The sequence below is a fragment of the Bos javanicus genome, chromosome 29 (assembly GCF_032452875.1).
Source record: "Bos javanicus breed banteng chromosome 29, ARS-OSU_banteng_1.0, whole genome shotgun sequence".
Classification (NCBI taxonomy): Eukaryota; Metazoa; Chordata; class Mammalia; order Artiodactyla; family Bovidae; genus Bos; species Bos javanicus.
Window position 1 is genome coordinate 43381007 of NC_083896.1, and position 16605 is coordinate 43397611.

A 16605-nucleotide genomic window follows, 5' to 3' on the forward strand; every position below is an offset into this window, starting at 1 on the left:
CCCCCGCGCCGCGGCCGCCCCCTCCCCTCTCCTCCCCGCCCCTGCACCGGGCTCCGCACCGCCGGCGGCGCCTCCCCCATCGGGGGCTCCCTCTCGCCCCGCACGCGGCGGCCCCTGCGGCAGCTTAACCCCTCCCCTGCCGCGCCGCCTGGGAGGCCAGGGCCGCGGGCGGGGGTTGGGGGGCTGCGCCATGAGCCGCGCCAAGGGTGGGAGAGCGGAGGTCAGGCCGCGCGGGACGCGGAGGGGGAAACTAAACCAAGGGTCCTCGCTCCCCACCCCAGACACCCCCTGTCCCCCGCCCTGCCTGGTGTCGGGCAGAGGAAGCCGGGAGGGGCAGGAAGCGGACTGCGGTGGGGAAGGGGCGCCCCGCCCAGACCCCGGCCCGGGTTCCTGTTTTCGAGACAAACCGTTCCCACGGGGCTCACCCGGCCCGGGGCCGGGCGTCTTCCTGCGGGCAGCGGGGGACCTGGCAGAGATGGGGGCGTGGGCGTAGCGGGTCGTTGTGATAGCCTGGGGGAGGGGCTAGGACAAGGTGGGAGCATTTGAGAGAGAGGGGTTTGTGGGGAAGAATGAAAACGCGGCGATCGGGAGAAGGGGCCTCGGGGTCTGGGGATGTTGGGGGGAGCTCCCGTTCGCACCGGAGGGACTGGGGCTCCGGAAGCCTGGCTCCCCATGGGGCCGGATGAAAAGGGGCGGCTGCAAGCGACGGTGGGTTCTTGCAGCTAGAAAACTGGAGCCCGGAGGCCTGGCTCCAGAGAAGCACATGGGAGGGGTAGCCGCAAGCGGTTGGGGTCCCCACAAGCCGGGCCGAAGGGAGTTGGTAACCATTTCCGGCCGTTCAGGTTCAAACACACCCGCTGTGAAACCACGGGCCCCTAACAAATCTCTGAGGCTTGCCCCTCCCTGCTACCGGGCTGGGGAGGCGGGACCTCCCCCACAACTCAATCTTGGTAATACGGGACCTAGAAGCAGGCCCTTTCGGGACCCCAAGTGAGGAGGGGCAACGTCGGCGCAGCCTAGATGGCCCCCGCCTGAACACTCCCCTAGCTTTGGACCTAGCGTAGCCACCTGCTTAGAGACCCTTAAACGCCGCAGTGGGGCGGGGCTAAGGGCGGAGTCAAGAAGGCGCCAACCACCCGGGGACTCCTCCCCCTCTTGAGCCCTGCCCCCGACAGCGTGGATCTTCCTTCAGCGGTGCCGGAGGCCTCAGCTTGAGGCCTCAGCTTAAGGCCCTGCTCCAGTCCCGGGTGGGCCCCACCCGGACGGACGCCACGCCCCCGGCCAGCCTTGCGGGCCGCTGACCTAGTATGGACACAGCACTGGGAGGAGAGGCGCGCAGGGTGACGCCTGGAAGCGGGCAGGAGAGTCCCGGGCCCCACCCCCACAAGCCGCCCCCCTTTTGAGGGGATGCACCTGCCGCGGCTGGGGCGAAGGCACTGTGATTGCGCAGCTGCTGTGCCGCCCAGAGCTAAAAATATTTCCCAGCAGAGAGGGGAGTAAGGAGGCTCCCCAGGAGAATCAATTTATTGGGGAGTGGGTGCGGTTGGTCAAATCCATAGACGGGAGGGGCTGGGGAGCCCGAGGACAGTGTGGGAGCAGTGTCCTTCGTCACGCTGAACACTGGGAGCTCGAGGATGATGGGAAATGGGGGTTCCAAGGAGAGGGTTAGAGATCTAACTCCAGTACCCCACCCTCTGGACGAGGAGCTGGAGCTGGCCCAAGGGACTGCAGACAGACTCAGGGGCAGGTTTGGGTCTGGTCTAGAGGCTCAGATCTTCTCATCCGGGGCCGGCATGCGCTGGCGGGTCGGCTCCACGCCCCAGATCTCCCTGGCGTACTGGGCAATGGTGCGGTCACTGGAGAACTTGCCAGATGTAGCTATGTTCCGGATCACCATCCGCGTCCACTCTCTCGGGTTCTAGAGGCCACAAGGAAGCTCTGGGTTTGCTCTGCGAGTGGGATCCCCACCTTCCACCTCATTCTAACCAGGGCCGCCAAAGCCCTGCCAACCCCTGGCCCAGGACCCCTCACCTTGTACAAGGCACTGACTCTTTCCTGGCATTTAACGTACTCTTCATAATCCGCAAAGACTTTAAACCTGGAGGGGAATGGAGAAGTGGGAAAGTCTCCTGGGGTTGAGGGCCAAGCCCATCCTGTCCTATTGGATTCCTGAGGACCTAGACAGTGATGCTGCTTCCAAAGGAATGTGGCCGCAACTGCCCTGAAGCCATGTCCAGCCTCTCCACTGCTCCTGAGCCCTATTCAGCCCTGCAACCCCACGTACGCGGGTCCCTGGCCCGCCAGCTCACCGGTCATGGTGCATGAGCATGTTGACAATGTCCTTGAATAGGTCAGGCTGTTTGGGGGAGAAGAAGCCACTGCTCAGCTGGTCAATGACGTGCCGAAGCTCAGGAATCCGGTCATAATACTCCTGGGCATTGTACCTGTGGGGGAAGAGCCATAGTCAGCACCCTGGAAAGGGGCTCCTGGCTCCTCCTCCAGCAAATATCCAGAAAGGTCCAAGCCCCAGGGTGAAAACTCAGGTCCAGCCTGCTACTGTCCTCTCTACAGCTGCTGCACTTGCTCCGGAAGTCCTTCCACTCTTCTTCCCACACACCATCACTGTCACCCAACAGGTCTGTTTCCTCCATAAATGGCTTTTCTTCCCCACCATCCTAAGTCCATCCTTGGCCTCACTTTCAGGCTCCAGGAGGAGCCAACAGGTACATCCTGAGAAATATCCTTAAACTCAAACTCTCCAGCCATGTTCATCACTGTCCTGGCACCAACTTTCCTCCCCTAGGGGAGGAACTACTTCCTACCCAACGACTTCCTGGGGTAACACAATCACTTCCCGAGCCACCCAGGTTCAAATCTCTCCAGATCAGTTTCGTCTCCTTCCTTCCCCTCTTCCAACCAGAAACCATGGCCTCCTCCTCAACAGTGTCCCTAACCCCCATCCCCAGCACTGGCCTGCTGTAGGGGACTCCCCCTGCCATCTGGTGCCAGCCCCACACCGGTCCTCCAACTGGACATTCCTCCCTCCAGTCAAGCCTCCATCCTGCAGCCAAAGGTGTCTGTTTGGAGTCTAGTTCTGAACATGTTGTACTTCACTCAAAACATTTCACATTTCCCTCCTATCCAAAGGACCAAGTCTGAACTTTCTAGTCAAGCCCCACAGGAGAAATTCCTCTCAATATTTAGTGCCTGCTCTTGTAAGCTGAGTGTAAACTGGTACCAACTTTCTTGGAAATGATTTGACAATGTGTATCAGGGGCTTTAAGAATGCATACTTTTTTGACTCAGAAATATCCCCTTCTAATAATTATCTTGGGCTTCCCCAGTGACTCAGCAGTTAAGAATCTGTGTGCAACGAGGGAGACACAGGAGACAAGGGTTTGATCTTTGAGTCGGGAAGATCCCCTAGAGAAGGGCATGGCAACTCACTCCAGTATTCTTGCCTAGAGCATTCCATAGAGAGGAACCTGGTAGGCTACAGTCTATAAGGTCACAAAGAGTCGGATGTGACTGAAGCGACTTAGCACATAGCAAGCATAATAATTATCTTTAGGAAATAATTAGAGATGTGGACATCAGTGTAAAAGATTGGTCATCAAAGGGACATTTATACTAACAAATGAGGAAAATCAACCTTCACGTCCAACTATATGGAATTAGTTAAATAAGTATGGCATTTCCATAGGATGGAATGCTATACAAACATTTAAAATATTTGAAAGACTATTTAATGACATAGAAAATGCTTCAGCAATGTTAAGATAACAGGATTCAATATTGTATATATATTATTTCCAACTTTTAAAAACTACACAGGGACTTCCCTGGTGACACAGTGGTTGACTCCATGCTCCCAATGCAGGGGACACTGGTTCTACCCCTGGTCAGGGAACTAAGATCGCACATGAAGCACAGTGCAGCCAAAAAATTAATTAAAATTTTAAAAAACTACATATATATACACACACATATAAATACGTGAAGAAAAAGAGAACTGTGGCTTTAAATCTGGGGGATGAGATTATGAAAGACAGTTTTCTTCTCTGTAGCTTTGTATTTTTCCAATTAAAGAGCATGGACTGCTTCTATGCTAAGAAAAGAATCAAATTTTAAAATAAAATGTTAAAAATGTAATGCCAGGAAGATTGTCTCTGAAGATCTGCATTTCTGACCACAAACCCAGGTATAACTTAACTACCATACTCATGTTTCCCTTTTTGCCATGGCTGCCAGGGAGCTGAGAATTTCATTTTACTCCCAATTCCAGAAATGATATTATTTCTTTGAGTTGATATTATTTTCTCTTCCTTTTCCTTCAGCTCTGTGTTACTTCTGTCTCTGCTCATTTCATTCAACTTATTTGTTATGCTACCTCAAAAGTTTTCTAGACTTCTGATGGCCATAAGTAAGACCTTGTGCAGGGACTTCCCTGGTGGTCCAGAGGTTAAGAATCCACCCTGCAATGGCGGGGACATGGGTTTGATCCCTGGTTGGGGAATTAAGATCCCACAAGCCTCTGAGCAACCAAGCCCTTGAAACACAACTAGAGAGTCTAGAGAGTTTGTGCACTACAACAAAAGATCCCACATGACATGATGCAACCAAGATCCCACACGCTGCAACTAAGACCCAAGGCAGCCAAATAAATTTTAAAAAATGACCTTGCGCATCCTGGACCAGCCTTTCCAGTGGTGCCTCTTGCTCCCAGCTTTACCCTCCAGCAGTCCCACCTTGGGGCTTCCTGCCCATGGACTAAGAACTCTGCAGCCCTTACCCTTTCTGGTCAAGCCTTTCCACGTCCTCCACCCGCATGCCAAAGATGAAGAAGTTCTCCTCTCCCGCCTCTTCCGCCATCTCCACGTTGGCCCCGTCCATGGTGCCAATGGTCAGAGCCCCGTTGAGCATGAACTTCATGTTGCCAGTGCCTGAGGCTTCAGTGCCCGCAGTAGAGATCTGCTCGGAGAGGTCAGCAGCCGGGATCACTGCGGGGTGGCAGCAGGGGACACACTCAGCTCCAGGAAGAGCCCGCATGTCAGCTAGAGGCTCTGAAGTTAGTCTGGTCCCAGGCCTGGCCAGATTCAGAGTCCCCTTCCTCCAGCCCTCCAGTCTTCACCAACTGTCTCCTTCTCACTGACCCTTCTCTACCTCTTGTTGATTCTTGAACATCTGGGATCTAACCTGGACTCCTTCCACCCCCCAGCTCCACTGTGTGATTTGAAGGGCACTACTGAGGCCCCTCTCCCCTGTAATTTCATCCCATCTTGCGTGACATTCCACCACTAAGGGAACATCCTCATGATTTGAGTATTGTCCTCTCCAGATTCTTCTTTAAAGTACCAGTACCCCAGGAAGAGGAGATTAATATCTCTTCCAGGGACTGAACTCATCAGAGCTTCCCTAGGGTCCCCACTGGAGGCACCCTACCTTTCTCGGCCAGCGAGACTCGGTAGTTCTCCAGGAAGATCACACGAAGGCGGTCTCCCACCACCGGGTCATGGTTGACCACATCCCCAATGGCTGTGATGAGTTTGATGATCATCTTGGCCATATGGTACCCAGGGGCAGCCTGTGGGGGCACACTTTGGGGTCAGCTCCACAGCCTGGCCTCCTACCCCCATCCTGCAACCCAACCAAGCTGACCTCAACCTGGATATCAAAGGACCACAGCCATGATCCGGGCTCAGCCTCTCACCTTCCCTCCAATCATCACAGTCCGAGGCACAAAAAACTTATTGGGTTCCTTCTTGATACCTATGGAGAAACAGAGGGATCCAGTGAATGGGCCAGGTTTTCCCTCTGGGCTGTAGCACCTGATGGCATCCAGTCAGCCAGGACTGGGCTGGGCAATAACAGGCCTGACTTGGGCTGGCTTGGTGACCTCATATCTGTCATGTCCCCCCTCTCTGAGCCTTGGTTTGCCCATCTGTGAAGTGGGGATAATTCCATGTCCCAAGAGTTTCCCTGAGTACAAAGGAGATGTTGATGGAGAAGTATGCAGTATGCTGGGAGGTACACAGAGGCAGGAACAGGAGCCAGAGGGAAGCCTGCCACTCACGGTTGTACAGCGTGATGACATGGAGGCAGTTGAGGAGCTGGCGTTTATATTCGTGAATCCGCTTCACCTGGATATCGAAGAGTGAGTTGGGGTTGATGTGGACTTTGTATTCCTTCTCCAGGTACGCAGAAAACTTTAACTTGTTTTCCTGAAGGCAGGAGAGGGAGAAGAGCTCACCAATAGGCCTCAGCCTCAGGAAATCCTACATTCTCATTTCCTTTCCCAGGAAGGTGAGGATAGAAGGCCACCTTGCCACCTTCATCCACTCCTGCATCAGGGCAGACATTGCTAAGCAACGTCAGCACTCTTTCAGTGAGGTCAGATGATGCCTTCCCACCATGGACTGATTCCAGGCAACTTCTACCAATGGCCTGAGGTTGCAGCAGAGATGAGCTCCATGGGCCATTCCTGACACGGACGTCCGGCCCTTCCAGCACTCTCCACTCTGGCCCCAGCACAGGTGTCTGTCCCAGTTTGCAGCACTGCTCCTCACCTGCTTCACTTTGGCCACATCCCGGATAAAGGATTCATCATCCACATAGGACAGCAGTTTGCGCAGCTGATCCAGGTCTGCGATGTATTCCTCTCCGATGCGCTGTAGGGAGATGGCGCTCAGTTAGGCCCCTGGCCCTCCCCTGTCCTCCTTCACAAAGGGGTCCTTTTCCAGGTCAAACAAGCAGAGTCCACTGCCAACAGCGCCTTCTCCTGCAGCCTCCCAGCTAGGGGGCAGGGCACGTACGCACTTCTCTCCTCCCTTCCTGACCTTGAGCTCGGATGGCTGACGCCCATCTGACCCCCACAGGCCCTCGTCCTGGCCTTTTCCTCTCACAGGCAGTGACTTCGAGGGCCTACAATCTCTGCTCCTTTCTGGTCTTACTTAAGATGTGACCTGCTGATAACCCTCCATCAGGCTGTGAACTTCCTCGGGTTGACCTTCACAGCCAGGGCCTCCATTAGCTCACATAAAAGGTGGTTCCCCTCCTCCAGACACATGCAAGGCTGGGGAACGCAGTGCAGAATGGATTTCAGCCCTCAGCTGGGGGCCCTCCAGGGAAACACACACACAGCTGCACCTGGCTGCACCTTGCAGTGACTGTGCTGACCGCTACTGGCCATCCACGACTTCTCACCTCAGCAATGATCTCTGCCAGCCCAGGGTTACACATCACCAACCAGCGCCGAGGGGTGATCCCATTGGTCTTATTCTGGAACTTATGAGGCTCCAGCTCGTAGAAGTCCTTGAAGCTACAGGATAGGGTCAGAAGATCATCAATCACCCCTGTGGAATGAGGGTCTTCTCCCTGGGGCCCCTACTCTGATTTCTTGATGAAAGGGTCCTGGAGGTGAAGGGGAGGGGGGTGCTGTGTGTAAGAGGGGACATCCCAGAACGGGACTGGACTGGATAGCAAGCCTGTGACCCTCTAAGAGCCGTGCTACCTGTGGAAGGAGCCAGCAGAGGGCGGCTCTGAGTGACCAGTACCAGGCAGTGGGCGGGGCCCAGCGGGAGGGGCGGAGTCTGGGGAGCGGGTCTCACATGGTCTTCTTGAGGATCTCCGAGTGGATGCGAGCCACGCCATTGACGGCATGAGACCCGGCGATGCACAGGTGTGCCATATTGATGCGCTTCACCGCGCCCTCCTCCACCAGCGACATGCGCCGCAGTCGGTCTACATCCCCTGGGAACGCGGCTGCCACCCGCTGTGCCGGGAGAGACCAGAGCTAGGACGAGGACCCAGAACACAGGTTCCCAGCCCCTACCCCCAGATCTTCGCCCATAGCCTTCCCCAGGCCCTCCAAGTCCCCACCCTCCACCCCAGGCCTTCTCCACTCACGTTAAGGAAGCGCTGGTTGATTTCATAGATGATCTGGAGGTGCCGCGGCAGCAGGGTCTCTATGAGGTGCACAGGCCAGCGCTCCAGGGCCTCGGGCAGCACCGTGTGGTTGGTGTAGGCACAAGTCTTCACAGTCACTTCCCATGCCTGACAGGTGGGGTGGGGAGGCAGGACCCCCGGGGCTTAAGCCGGATGGCTCTCCACACACACTGTGCAGCCAAGAGCCCCCGCCCTGCCACCGCCAGGCCAGGTTCTAGGACACCCGCCTCTGGGTCTCACACCCCTGTCTGTTCAGTGGGGGATCCACCCACATCTATCCCCTCCCCAGAGTGGGAAGCGAACCCTGAGATGGAGAGGGTGAGGCAGGAGTGGGGGAGGGGCCCCGAAGCCCACCTTTTCCCACTCCAGGCGCTCCTGGTCCACCAGAATCCTCATCAGCTCAGGGATGGCCAAGGAGGGGTGGGTGTCATTGAGCTGGATGGCCACCTAGAGAGGAGGGGTGTGGAGGACGGTTGGAGTCAATCTGGGCCCAAGGCTACAGTCACTGTCTTTTGCCCCTTCAGAGCACCCCCTGCCCAGGGCCCCTTGTGGTTCTAGGTGGAGGCCCTCACGGGGGTAGTTGTGGAGCAGGAGGAAGAGGAGAGCGGATTATATTGAGGATCCTCAAGCAGATACCCCTCACACCCACCCCCAGCCTCCACTTCTTCATCTATTAAATGGGCGTTGCAAGCTCAGGCTGGAGGTGCGAGGGAAGGCACCACTCACCAGAGGTATAGAGACCGACCCTCCCTGGGGCCTGGTACCTTATCTGGGAAGGCATCGAAGTTGGTGCGCACGGGGTCGAGGCAGCCAAACTTGGAGGACTTGAAGCGGCGGATGATGTCCTGGAGCGTGGCAGCCACTACGAAGTACTCCTGCTTCAGCCGCAGCTCCTTCCCCTCAAAGAACTGGGGACAGTGCGAGATGGGGCGGAGTCAAGGTGGTGGGCGTGGTCTAACACTGCTGTGGGCGTGGCCAGGAGAGACTCCCACCCATCCCGAGATTCCTGAGACCTGAACTGCTCCACCTCAGGGACCCAAGAGTCTTTCTCCCACCAAGAAGCAGCAATGCAGTTGGGTCAGGAGGGAGGGCTACAAGGACCAGGAGTATTGTGGGTGTCTCCAGGGAAGAGCTCCTCCAAAGAGCCACCCCCCACCCCCAGATCCAAGCATCCTCACACTTAAAGAACTGGGGGGAAGCACAGGACACTCAGGGGCCAGCAAGATGCCCTGGGTGTGAGCAGGGCACCAGCAGGTGTCACTCCCCCTCCTGCCCTCTCCCACGCACACTGGCTTCCTGTCCCCAGCCCAGAGGGTAACATACGTTGTCGTTGGGGTACAGGACCCGTGAGATGTTCTCAGCCAGGTTGCGGTCCAGCACCGCCTGGATGTAGCCACCGACATTGACTAAAGAACAAAAGCGGGAACGGGGTCAGGCTTGGGCCGAGGGGCTCCGCAGCGGGAGGGGCTGCTGACTCCGGCGGAACTCACAGTCCTTGAGGTTGAAGTCGTTGGGGGCTTTGGCAGACCACAGGCGCATGGTGTTGACCACGTTGTTGCGGTAGCCAGGCACGGGTGTGTCGTAGGGCATGGCCAGCACCACCTGCGGGACACCCCACCTGCTGTTCAGAGGCGGGCCTCTGCTGCGTCTCAGAGGCCCTGAGAGCTGGAGCTCCATGCTTTGTCCCTGCACTCCGCCAGCCAACTCCGGACCACAAGCAACCCCACCAACCTCTCTGGGCCTCGGCCATAAAAAGAGGACATCCCGGTGCCTCCCCACACCCCCACCGGCCCCCCTTGCTGGGCTGTTGTGAGGATTCCAGGAGGAGGCAGGGATGAGCTGAGACCAAGGTGGGCCTCTGTTGGTGGCTGCTCTGCCATGGTGGAGATGCGCTGGCCACCTGGCCTAGGCATAATCTAGAGAACATTCTGGACTCCTGGAAGGACTGGGAGATCATGGGGCCTGGCTGAGGGGGTCATAGAGGTCAAGTCCATCCAAAGGTTAACCACAGGGCTAATTAGCAGTGACTAATGCTGGCCCCACCTCCCACAATTAGCAAACATCAATGTGCATGCACGCTGAATGCTAAGTTGCTCATTTATGTCCAACTTTTTGTGACCCTATGGACTGTATCCTGCCAGGCTCCTCTGTCCATGCTCTGTCCAGGCAAGAATATTGGAGTGGGTTGCCATACCGTCCTCCAGGGGATCTTCCCAATGCAGGGATCGAACCCATTCTCCTGCATTGCAAGCAGTCTTTACTGCTAAGCCACCAAAGCCCACAAACATCAATAATTGCTGCAAATAACTGCCAGCTACCACGGAGAAAGGGGTGCACCCACACCTCCTTCCCCAGCATTAAGTAGCCTCTGACTGGAGCAGAGCAAATGCTGCAGCTCAGAGAGGGAAGGGACTGGCCCAAGAGCATACAGCTAGGAGGGCAGCCAGAGCCCTGCCAGACCTTAGCGTGGATGACAGCGGAACAAACTCTGGGTTCTGAAAGCCTCGAGGTTGCTGTGCAGCCATCTGGAGGCCGGTGAGCTGCAGCCACAGCAAAAGGACTGGTGGCGGAGCTGGGGTTTGGACACCTGGTTTAGCGGTAGGCTCCCACCAACCTGCTCTGTGACCTTGAACATGTCAGTTGCCCTTCCCAGGCTTTAGTTTTCTCTCCTATCCCCCTTTTGGGCTGTTGGTTTATTTCCCATCAAGCCCCCAGATCAAATATGCAGGGGAGCCGAGACTCTGTGATTATTTTGGGCAGTGAGGAGCAGTGGTAGAGCAGGGCAGTGTCTCTCCTCCTCCCAGCTCTTCATGTGGTCTGGCTCCCCTGTAACCCTGTCTCCAGCCTCTCTGGGTTCCAGCTGTGTGACCTCAAGTAAGTCACTTAACTCCTCTGAGCTCAGTGGCCTCCGATATAAAATAGCACTCGGCCCAGTAGCTTCCAGGCTCTTCCTTTGCTTCTCTCTGTTTCCTCCAGAACCTCCACTCCTCCTCCCCTCCGCCTCACTAGATCTTCCCCTGCTCCCTGGCTTCCCCCTCACCTGTGTGTCCACCCACTTGGCCCCCTGGCTGGTGTGTTCCACTCGGCCATAGAAGTGCACCGGCAGCGTGAACTCAGGACGGGCCTTCTCCCAGGGGTTGCCGTAGCGAAGCCAGTCATCAGCTTCCTCCATCTGAACCGCAGGCAGGTCAGGGGAGAAAGGAAGGCAGAGTCAGAGCCAGGCTCACACCACCGCAGATGGTGGGCATAGCAGGAGCCCGCAGCCCTGGTATGCCTGTACAGGGAGGGTGTGAATGACCGGCTCCGCAGTAGGTGGGCCCCTAGTCTGGTGGAAGATCCAATGGGGCTCTGTGTGTGTATAAGAGTCTGAGACATTCTACAGCTGTGGACCTCCTGTCCCAGGAGCTGACAGCTGGCTACGGGCTGGGGGAAAGGGCAAAGATGCTCTCCACCCAGGCTGCTGGGGCTGCTTCTGGATCTATGTGCAGATGAATGAACAAATAGCCATCTTCATCATAACCACAAGGTCAGGGCCCAAGGTCACTCACCTGCCAACCCCCAGAGATCTTCTGGTTAAAAATCCCAAACTCATAGCGGATCCCATAGCCATAGGCAGCCAGGCCCAGTGTTGCCATTGAGTCCAGAAAGCAGGCTAGGGGTGTGCAGGGAGGTGGATATCAGAGACCCAACATAAAGGAACACTTCTGCCCAGTCCCCTGGCACCCCGCTCACTTACCCGCCAGCCGGCCCAGGCCCCCGTTGCCCAGCCCTGCATCCTCCTCGATTTCCTCCAGCTCCTCCATGTCTAGGCCCAGCTAGAGGTGGGAGGGTATAAGAGAAGTCAGGGCCAAGGGCCAGCAGGTCAGTCCCCCATCCTGAAGGCGTGCCCACCCCTGCACACCTGATAGGTGGCCTCGTCACAGGCATTCTCCAACGCCAGGTTCACCATGGTGTTCTGCAGCGTCCGGCCGATGTAGAATTCCAGAGACAGGTAGTAGATCCTCTGTCCGGAGAAACAGATGGGGGTGGGGGAGGGGAGGGAGGGTCAAGGCAGCCCCCTGACATTCAGCCAGGCCCAGCTGGGCCTGCACCTCTCACACCTGCTGCCCCACTCCTAGGCTCCAGTGGGTTCCAGCCCTGCCTCCAGTTTTCCTGCCTTCTCAGGCTTTGGGACCCAGAAGGTAAGATACTGGTCTCAGCATTTCTTCTGACTTTGGACAAATCACTTTTCTTCTCTGAGCCTCAGTTTCTTCATCTGAAAAATGGGGCCATAGCCACCTCAGGGGGCTGAGGTGCTTAGGAGAGGTGGGAACCCCTTCCTTCACACACATGCCTGCCAAGAGCCCATCAGGAAGTCAGGACACAGGGAAGCACCACCAAGAGCTCCTGAAAAGGGGAGGCCAGGCCCAGAGAGAGAAGTCATTGGCTCAAGGTCACACAATGACTCAGGGCTAGAGTCGGCCATCTCCCTTCCTCACAGTGCCCAGCTCCCCTTGGCCCTCAAGCCTCAGTCCCAAGAAGGGGGGCGGAGAGACTCCGGTATCCAGGATGCTGATGGTGCTCGGGCTCCTGGTTTCCTGGGTCCCCTCCCCGCCCCTCCCCCACCCCCTGCCCAGCAGTGTCAGGTTGCTGACATTTACCAGTGACCCCAACAGACACTTGATCTCACCACCCCAGCTGCGCCCCACCCGGCACACCAGCACACCACACACGCGTTCGGTAGAATGTCCTTCTACTCAGGATCCAACCCAGGCCGCGGGGTCTTCCTGCCCACTCCCAGTAGCCTCTCCATTCTCTGACTGAGCGCTGAGCCTTTGCAACCAGCCTACCTGACCCGAGGCCCCTGACCTGCCCCCAACTCCAGGTTTCTCCCCTGGGTGGCCCCAGCACCCATTGCACCTGGCACCCCTGGATCGTCCAACCTCAGGAACCCGGAGGCACCCTTTCTTTTGCTGCAGAAAGTCCTGACCCCAGGAAGGGACCGTCATTCGGTCCAGATCTCCCAGCCCCCAGGGCAGGGCCCCCCAGCCCACTGCCCACCCGGGGTGCCCCAAGCAGCACCTTGGGGTCCTTCTCGTAGTAGTGCTGCTGCGTGCGGATCCAGCGGCCCACGAGGTGGTCTCGCACCGTGTAGGCCAGCGCGAAGTAGTAGTCTCGCGGGGTGGCCACATTGCGGTCCTTCACAAGGGTGAAGTGTAGGTGCCGGTTGAAGTTCTTCTTCAGCTCAGTCACATTCTCCACGCCGGCCAGGCCACGCACGCTGATCTGCTTTCTCTTCTCCTGGTCTGTCAGGGGCCGGGACATGGCTGCGGGAGGGTGGGCTGGACTGACTGTGCAGACGGGTGGCCTGAGCGGTGCCTCCAGCCCAGGAGTGGAGATCCCCAGCCGGCTGGTGCTTTAAAGCCTGGCTCCGGGCAGCTTGCCCCACCCCTTCCCTCAATGGGAGGGTCTTGGCCCGGCTCCTCAGGGAGCTATTTTGGGGTGAGCGGAGGAGAGGAGGGGCAGGGCAGGGCCAGGGCCAGCCTGGCTCCTTCGCAGCCCTGCACTGACCCACTTCCTCCAGGCCTCGCGCACTGGCACTAGGGTCTGCTGTCTTCTGCCCCGGCGCCTGCCTTGTGCAGGGTCGCAGTCAGGATGCTGCAGGCAGAGTGCTGCCTTGAGAGGCCGGAAATTTGACTGGAGCAGCTGGGCTGTGACTTTGGCTGAGGCTGCCCTGAATTCGGGTTATGGATGAAGGATGGGGTCTGAATGTGGGCCCTCAATCAGGGCTCCTTGGAGAAGCCAAGGAGGCTGTCGAGGAGGACAGGTGTCAGGAGGCCAAGCCTGCAGCAGAGAAGCTTGGCTTCAGTTGACTTTCACACAACAGGCTACACACCACGGGCGGGATGCTCTCCAGTCAAGCTTCTATGGTGGCCCTGCCCTTTGGTGGGGAGGACATATGTTGTGGCTGAAGGCCACCAGCGCAGAGCATCAGGGTGCCCTGCACAGAAAAGGTGAAGCTAGCGGAGGACACTGGGCATCTGAGAAAAGGGGGACCGGGACTCTCGGTTCCAGGAGAGGTGGTATGGGAGAGGTCGCCTGAGGCAGGGCCACTGCCCCCACCCCATCCCCCACCGAAGTCCAGCCACTCTGAGCTCCCCCTGTTGCTGTCCCTCAAGGAGCTCTGAAGTGACCTTTCAAGAGGGATGGTCAGATTACAGGCCAGCTTTGGCTAGGGGCCACCAGCCTGGAGTAGGGGCCCCTGGGAACTGTAGTCCTGTGGCCCAGAGGGGTAGAACTGAAGCAGTCCATACACACACAGACACACACACACACACACACGGACACACACAGACACAGGCACAAGACACACAGACACAGACAGACACACACACATACACAATGGTATCAAGGCTCCCCGTGCCGCAGGTGAGTGAAGGCCTCCTCCCATTCATTTCTCCCGCCTAGGGCCACGCGGTTCCTAAAGTTCCTTTAGGATGGACTGGTTTGATCTCCTTGCAGTCCAAGGGACTCTCAAGAATCTTCTCCAACACCACAGTTAAAAAGCAACAATTCTTCGGCGCTCAGCTTTCTTTATAGTTCAACTCTCACATCCATACATGACTACTGGAAAAACCATAGCTTTGGCTAGATGAACCTTTGTTGGCAAAGTAATGTCTCTGCTTTTTAATATGCTGTTTAGGTTGGTCACACGGAGAAGGCAATGGCAACCCACTCCAGTACTCTTGCCTGGAAAATCCCATGGACGGAGGAGCCTGGTGGGCTGTTGTCTATGGGGTCGCAGAGTCGGACACGACTGAAGTGACTTAGCAGCAGCAGGTTGGTCATAGATTCTGCTTTGTTCCTGTTTTTTGGCTGCGCCAAGTCTTAGTTGCGGCCTGTGGGATCCAGTTCTCTGGCCAGGGGTGGCACCTGCCCCTGCACTAGGAGTGCAGAGTTGTAGCCACTGGACCACCAGAGAAGTCCCCTGCTTTGTTCTTTGAGCAAAAGGAGCCCAGGGCCTGGTGCTATTTCAAAGGAGGCTGGGCCTCCTAGAGTGGTGGACCTGGGGAAGAGGAGCCTGGGTCTTCTGGTCTGAGGGCCAAGGAAGCACATCAGAGGGCTGGCCAGCTGCAGGATGCTACAGAGTCTGTTTCAAGGACGGCCCAGCTGTTTCTGAGAACTTTCTGAGCCCCAACAGATCCAGCCCTGGAAATACCAGCTTAGTGTGGAGGCCAAACTCCTAGTCTTCCGAAAGCCAAGCCCTGCTCTGCCCCTGCTCCCAGACAGCATCTGGGCGGGTCTTCCCTAGAGTGTGCTTCAAAGAAAAAAAGACCAGGAAGAGGATGCCAAAACACAGCTACCCCAAGTTCCCACGAACAGAGAAAACTTTCTCTTTTGCATTTTAAAAGTATTCTACACCTTGCATTTCAAAAGAATGCCTGGTGGCTCTCGGTGTGTAACAGTTCCCATCCTCAGCCTTTCCTCCTGGGCTGTGCCTCAGGGGAGGTTCACCCCCGCGCCAAGCTCGGCCAGCATCTCGGGCCGCCTGGCCTGCCTTCCTTGTGGAATGCCAAAGAGAGCTCAGAGGCATTTTGGCACCAGTTGCCCGTGTTGTCACCTCATGCCCCAACGGTGGCCGCATCCTTTGCCACGCAAACCTTCTTTGCACTGACCCCTAATTTTCCTGCTGCTAAGAACCTGCTCCCAACAGAGCACATTCCTATCTTATTCTGCTCCCCAAGTCAACTCAATCCACACCCCTCCCCCTGCTCATCAACTGGGTGATCACCCTGCCCCTGCTCTCAAGGAACTGGCTGAACTGGGACACAACCTGTTTCTGGTGCGAAACAAATGTGATACTTTGAGTTGGTTTCTCCAGCTACCTTTCTCCTGGGCTCTTTTGGCCTTTGTTGTGTCTATGGCACCCACTGGAACTTTCCAGTCTTTTCCAGGGTAATGCCACCCCAGGAGACCCTTCTTTATTTCACATCCCCCAGCCCAGCATGATGGAGATTCAAAGACTGAAACTGACCTACTGGCTTCCCCAAGTCCCCCCATTTCACTCCCCATTGGTGTTGTGTGTATAGGTTTATGTATCAGTTCAGTCGCTCAGTCGTGTCTGACTCTGCGATCCCATGGACTGCAGCACGCCAGGCTTCCATCACCAACTCCTGGAGCTTACTCATGTCCATCAAGTCAGTGAGGCCATCCAACCATCTCATCTCTGTCGTCCCCTTCTCCTCCTGCCTTCAATCTTTCCCAGCATCGGGGTCTTTTCCAATGAGTCAAGTTTCTTCGCATCAGGTGGCCAAAGTATTGGAGCTTCCAGCTTTAGCATCAATCCTTCCAATGAATATTCAGGACTGATTTCCTTTAGGATTGACTGGTTTGATCTCCTTGCAGTGAGTCTGAGGGACTTTCAAGTCTTCTCCAACACAGCAGTTCAAAAGCATCAATTCTTTGGTACTCAGCTTTCTTTATGGTCCAACTCTCACATCCATACATATTTATATAATTTTGCTTATTTATTTAGGCTGCGCTTGGTCTTCGTTGCTGTGCAGGCTTTTCTCCAGTTGCAGCAAGCAGGAGCTACCCTCTACCTGCCGTGTGCAGGCTTCTCACTGAGGTGGCTTCTTTTGTTGTGGAGCGCGGGCTCTCGGGGGCTTGGACTTCAGTAGC

General features: G+C 56.6%; 1 protein-coding gene across 1 annotated transcript; it reads right to left on the minus strand.

The window, feature by feature from the left end:
• Nucleotides 1-1497: 1497 nt before the first annotated feature.
• PYGM (glycogen phosphorylase, muscle associated) lies at nt 1498-13329 on the minus strand. The gene is made up of 20 exons (XM_061406847.1): nt 13006-13329; nt 11846-11947; nt 11681-11759; nt 11493-11596; nt 10985-11116; nt 9435-9546; nt 9268-9350; nt 8709-8852; nt 8299-8391; nt 7906-8052; nt 7608-7771; nt 7204-7318; nt 6567-6668; nt 6074-6221; nt 5711-5769; nt 5443-5584; nt 4793-5000; nt 2310-2444; nt 2032-2098; nt 1498-1918 (listed from the first exon to the last, which is right to left on the minus strand). Exons 1-20 carry the CDS (start codon nt 13246-13248, stop codon nt 1769-1771), a joined length of 2529 nt encoding a protein of 842 aa, XP_061262831.1. The 5' UTR covers nt 13249-13329; the 3' UTR covers nt 1498-1768.
• Nucleotides 13330-16605: the final 3276 nt, after the last annotated feature.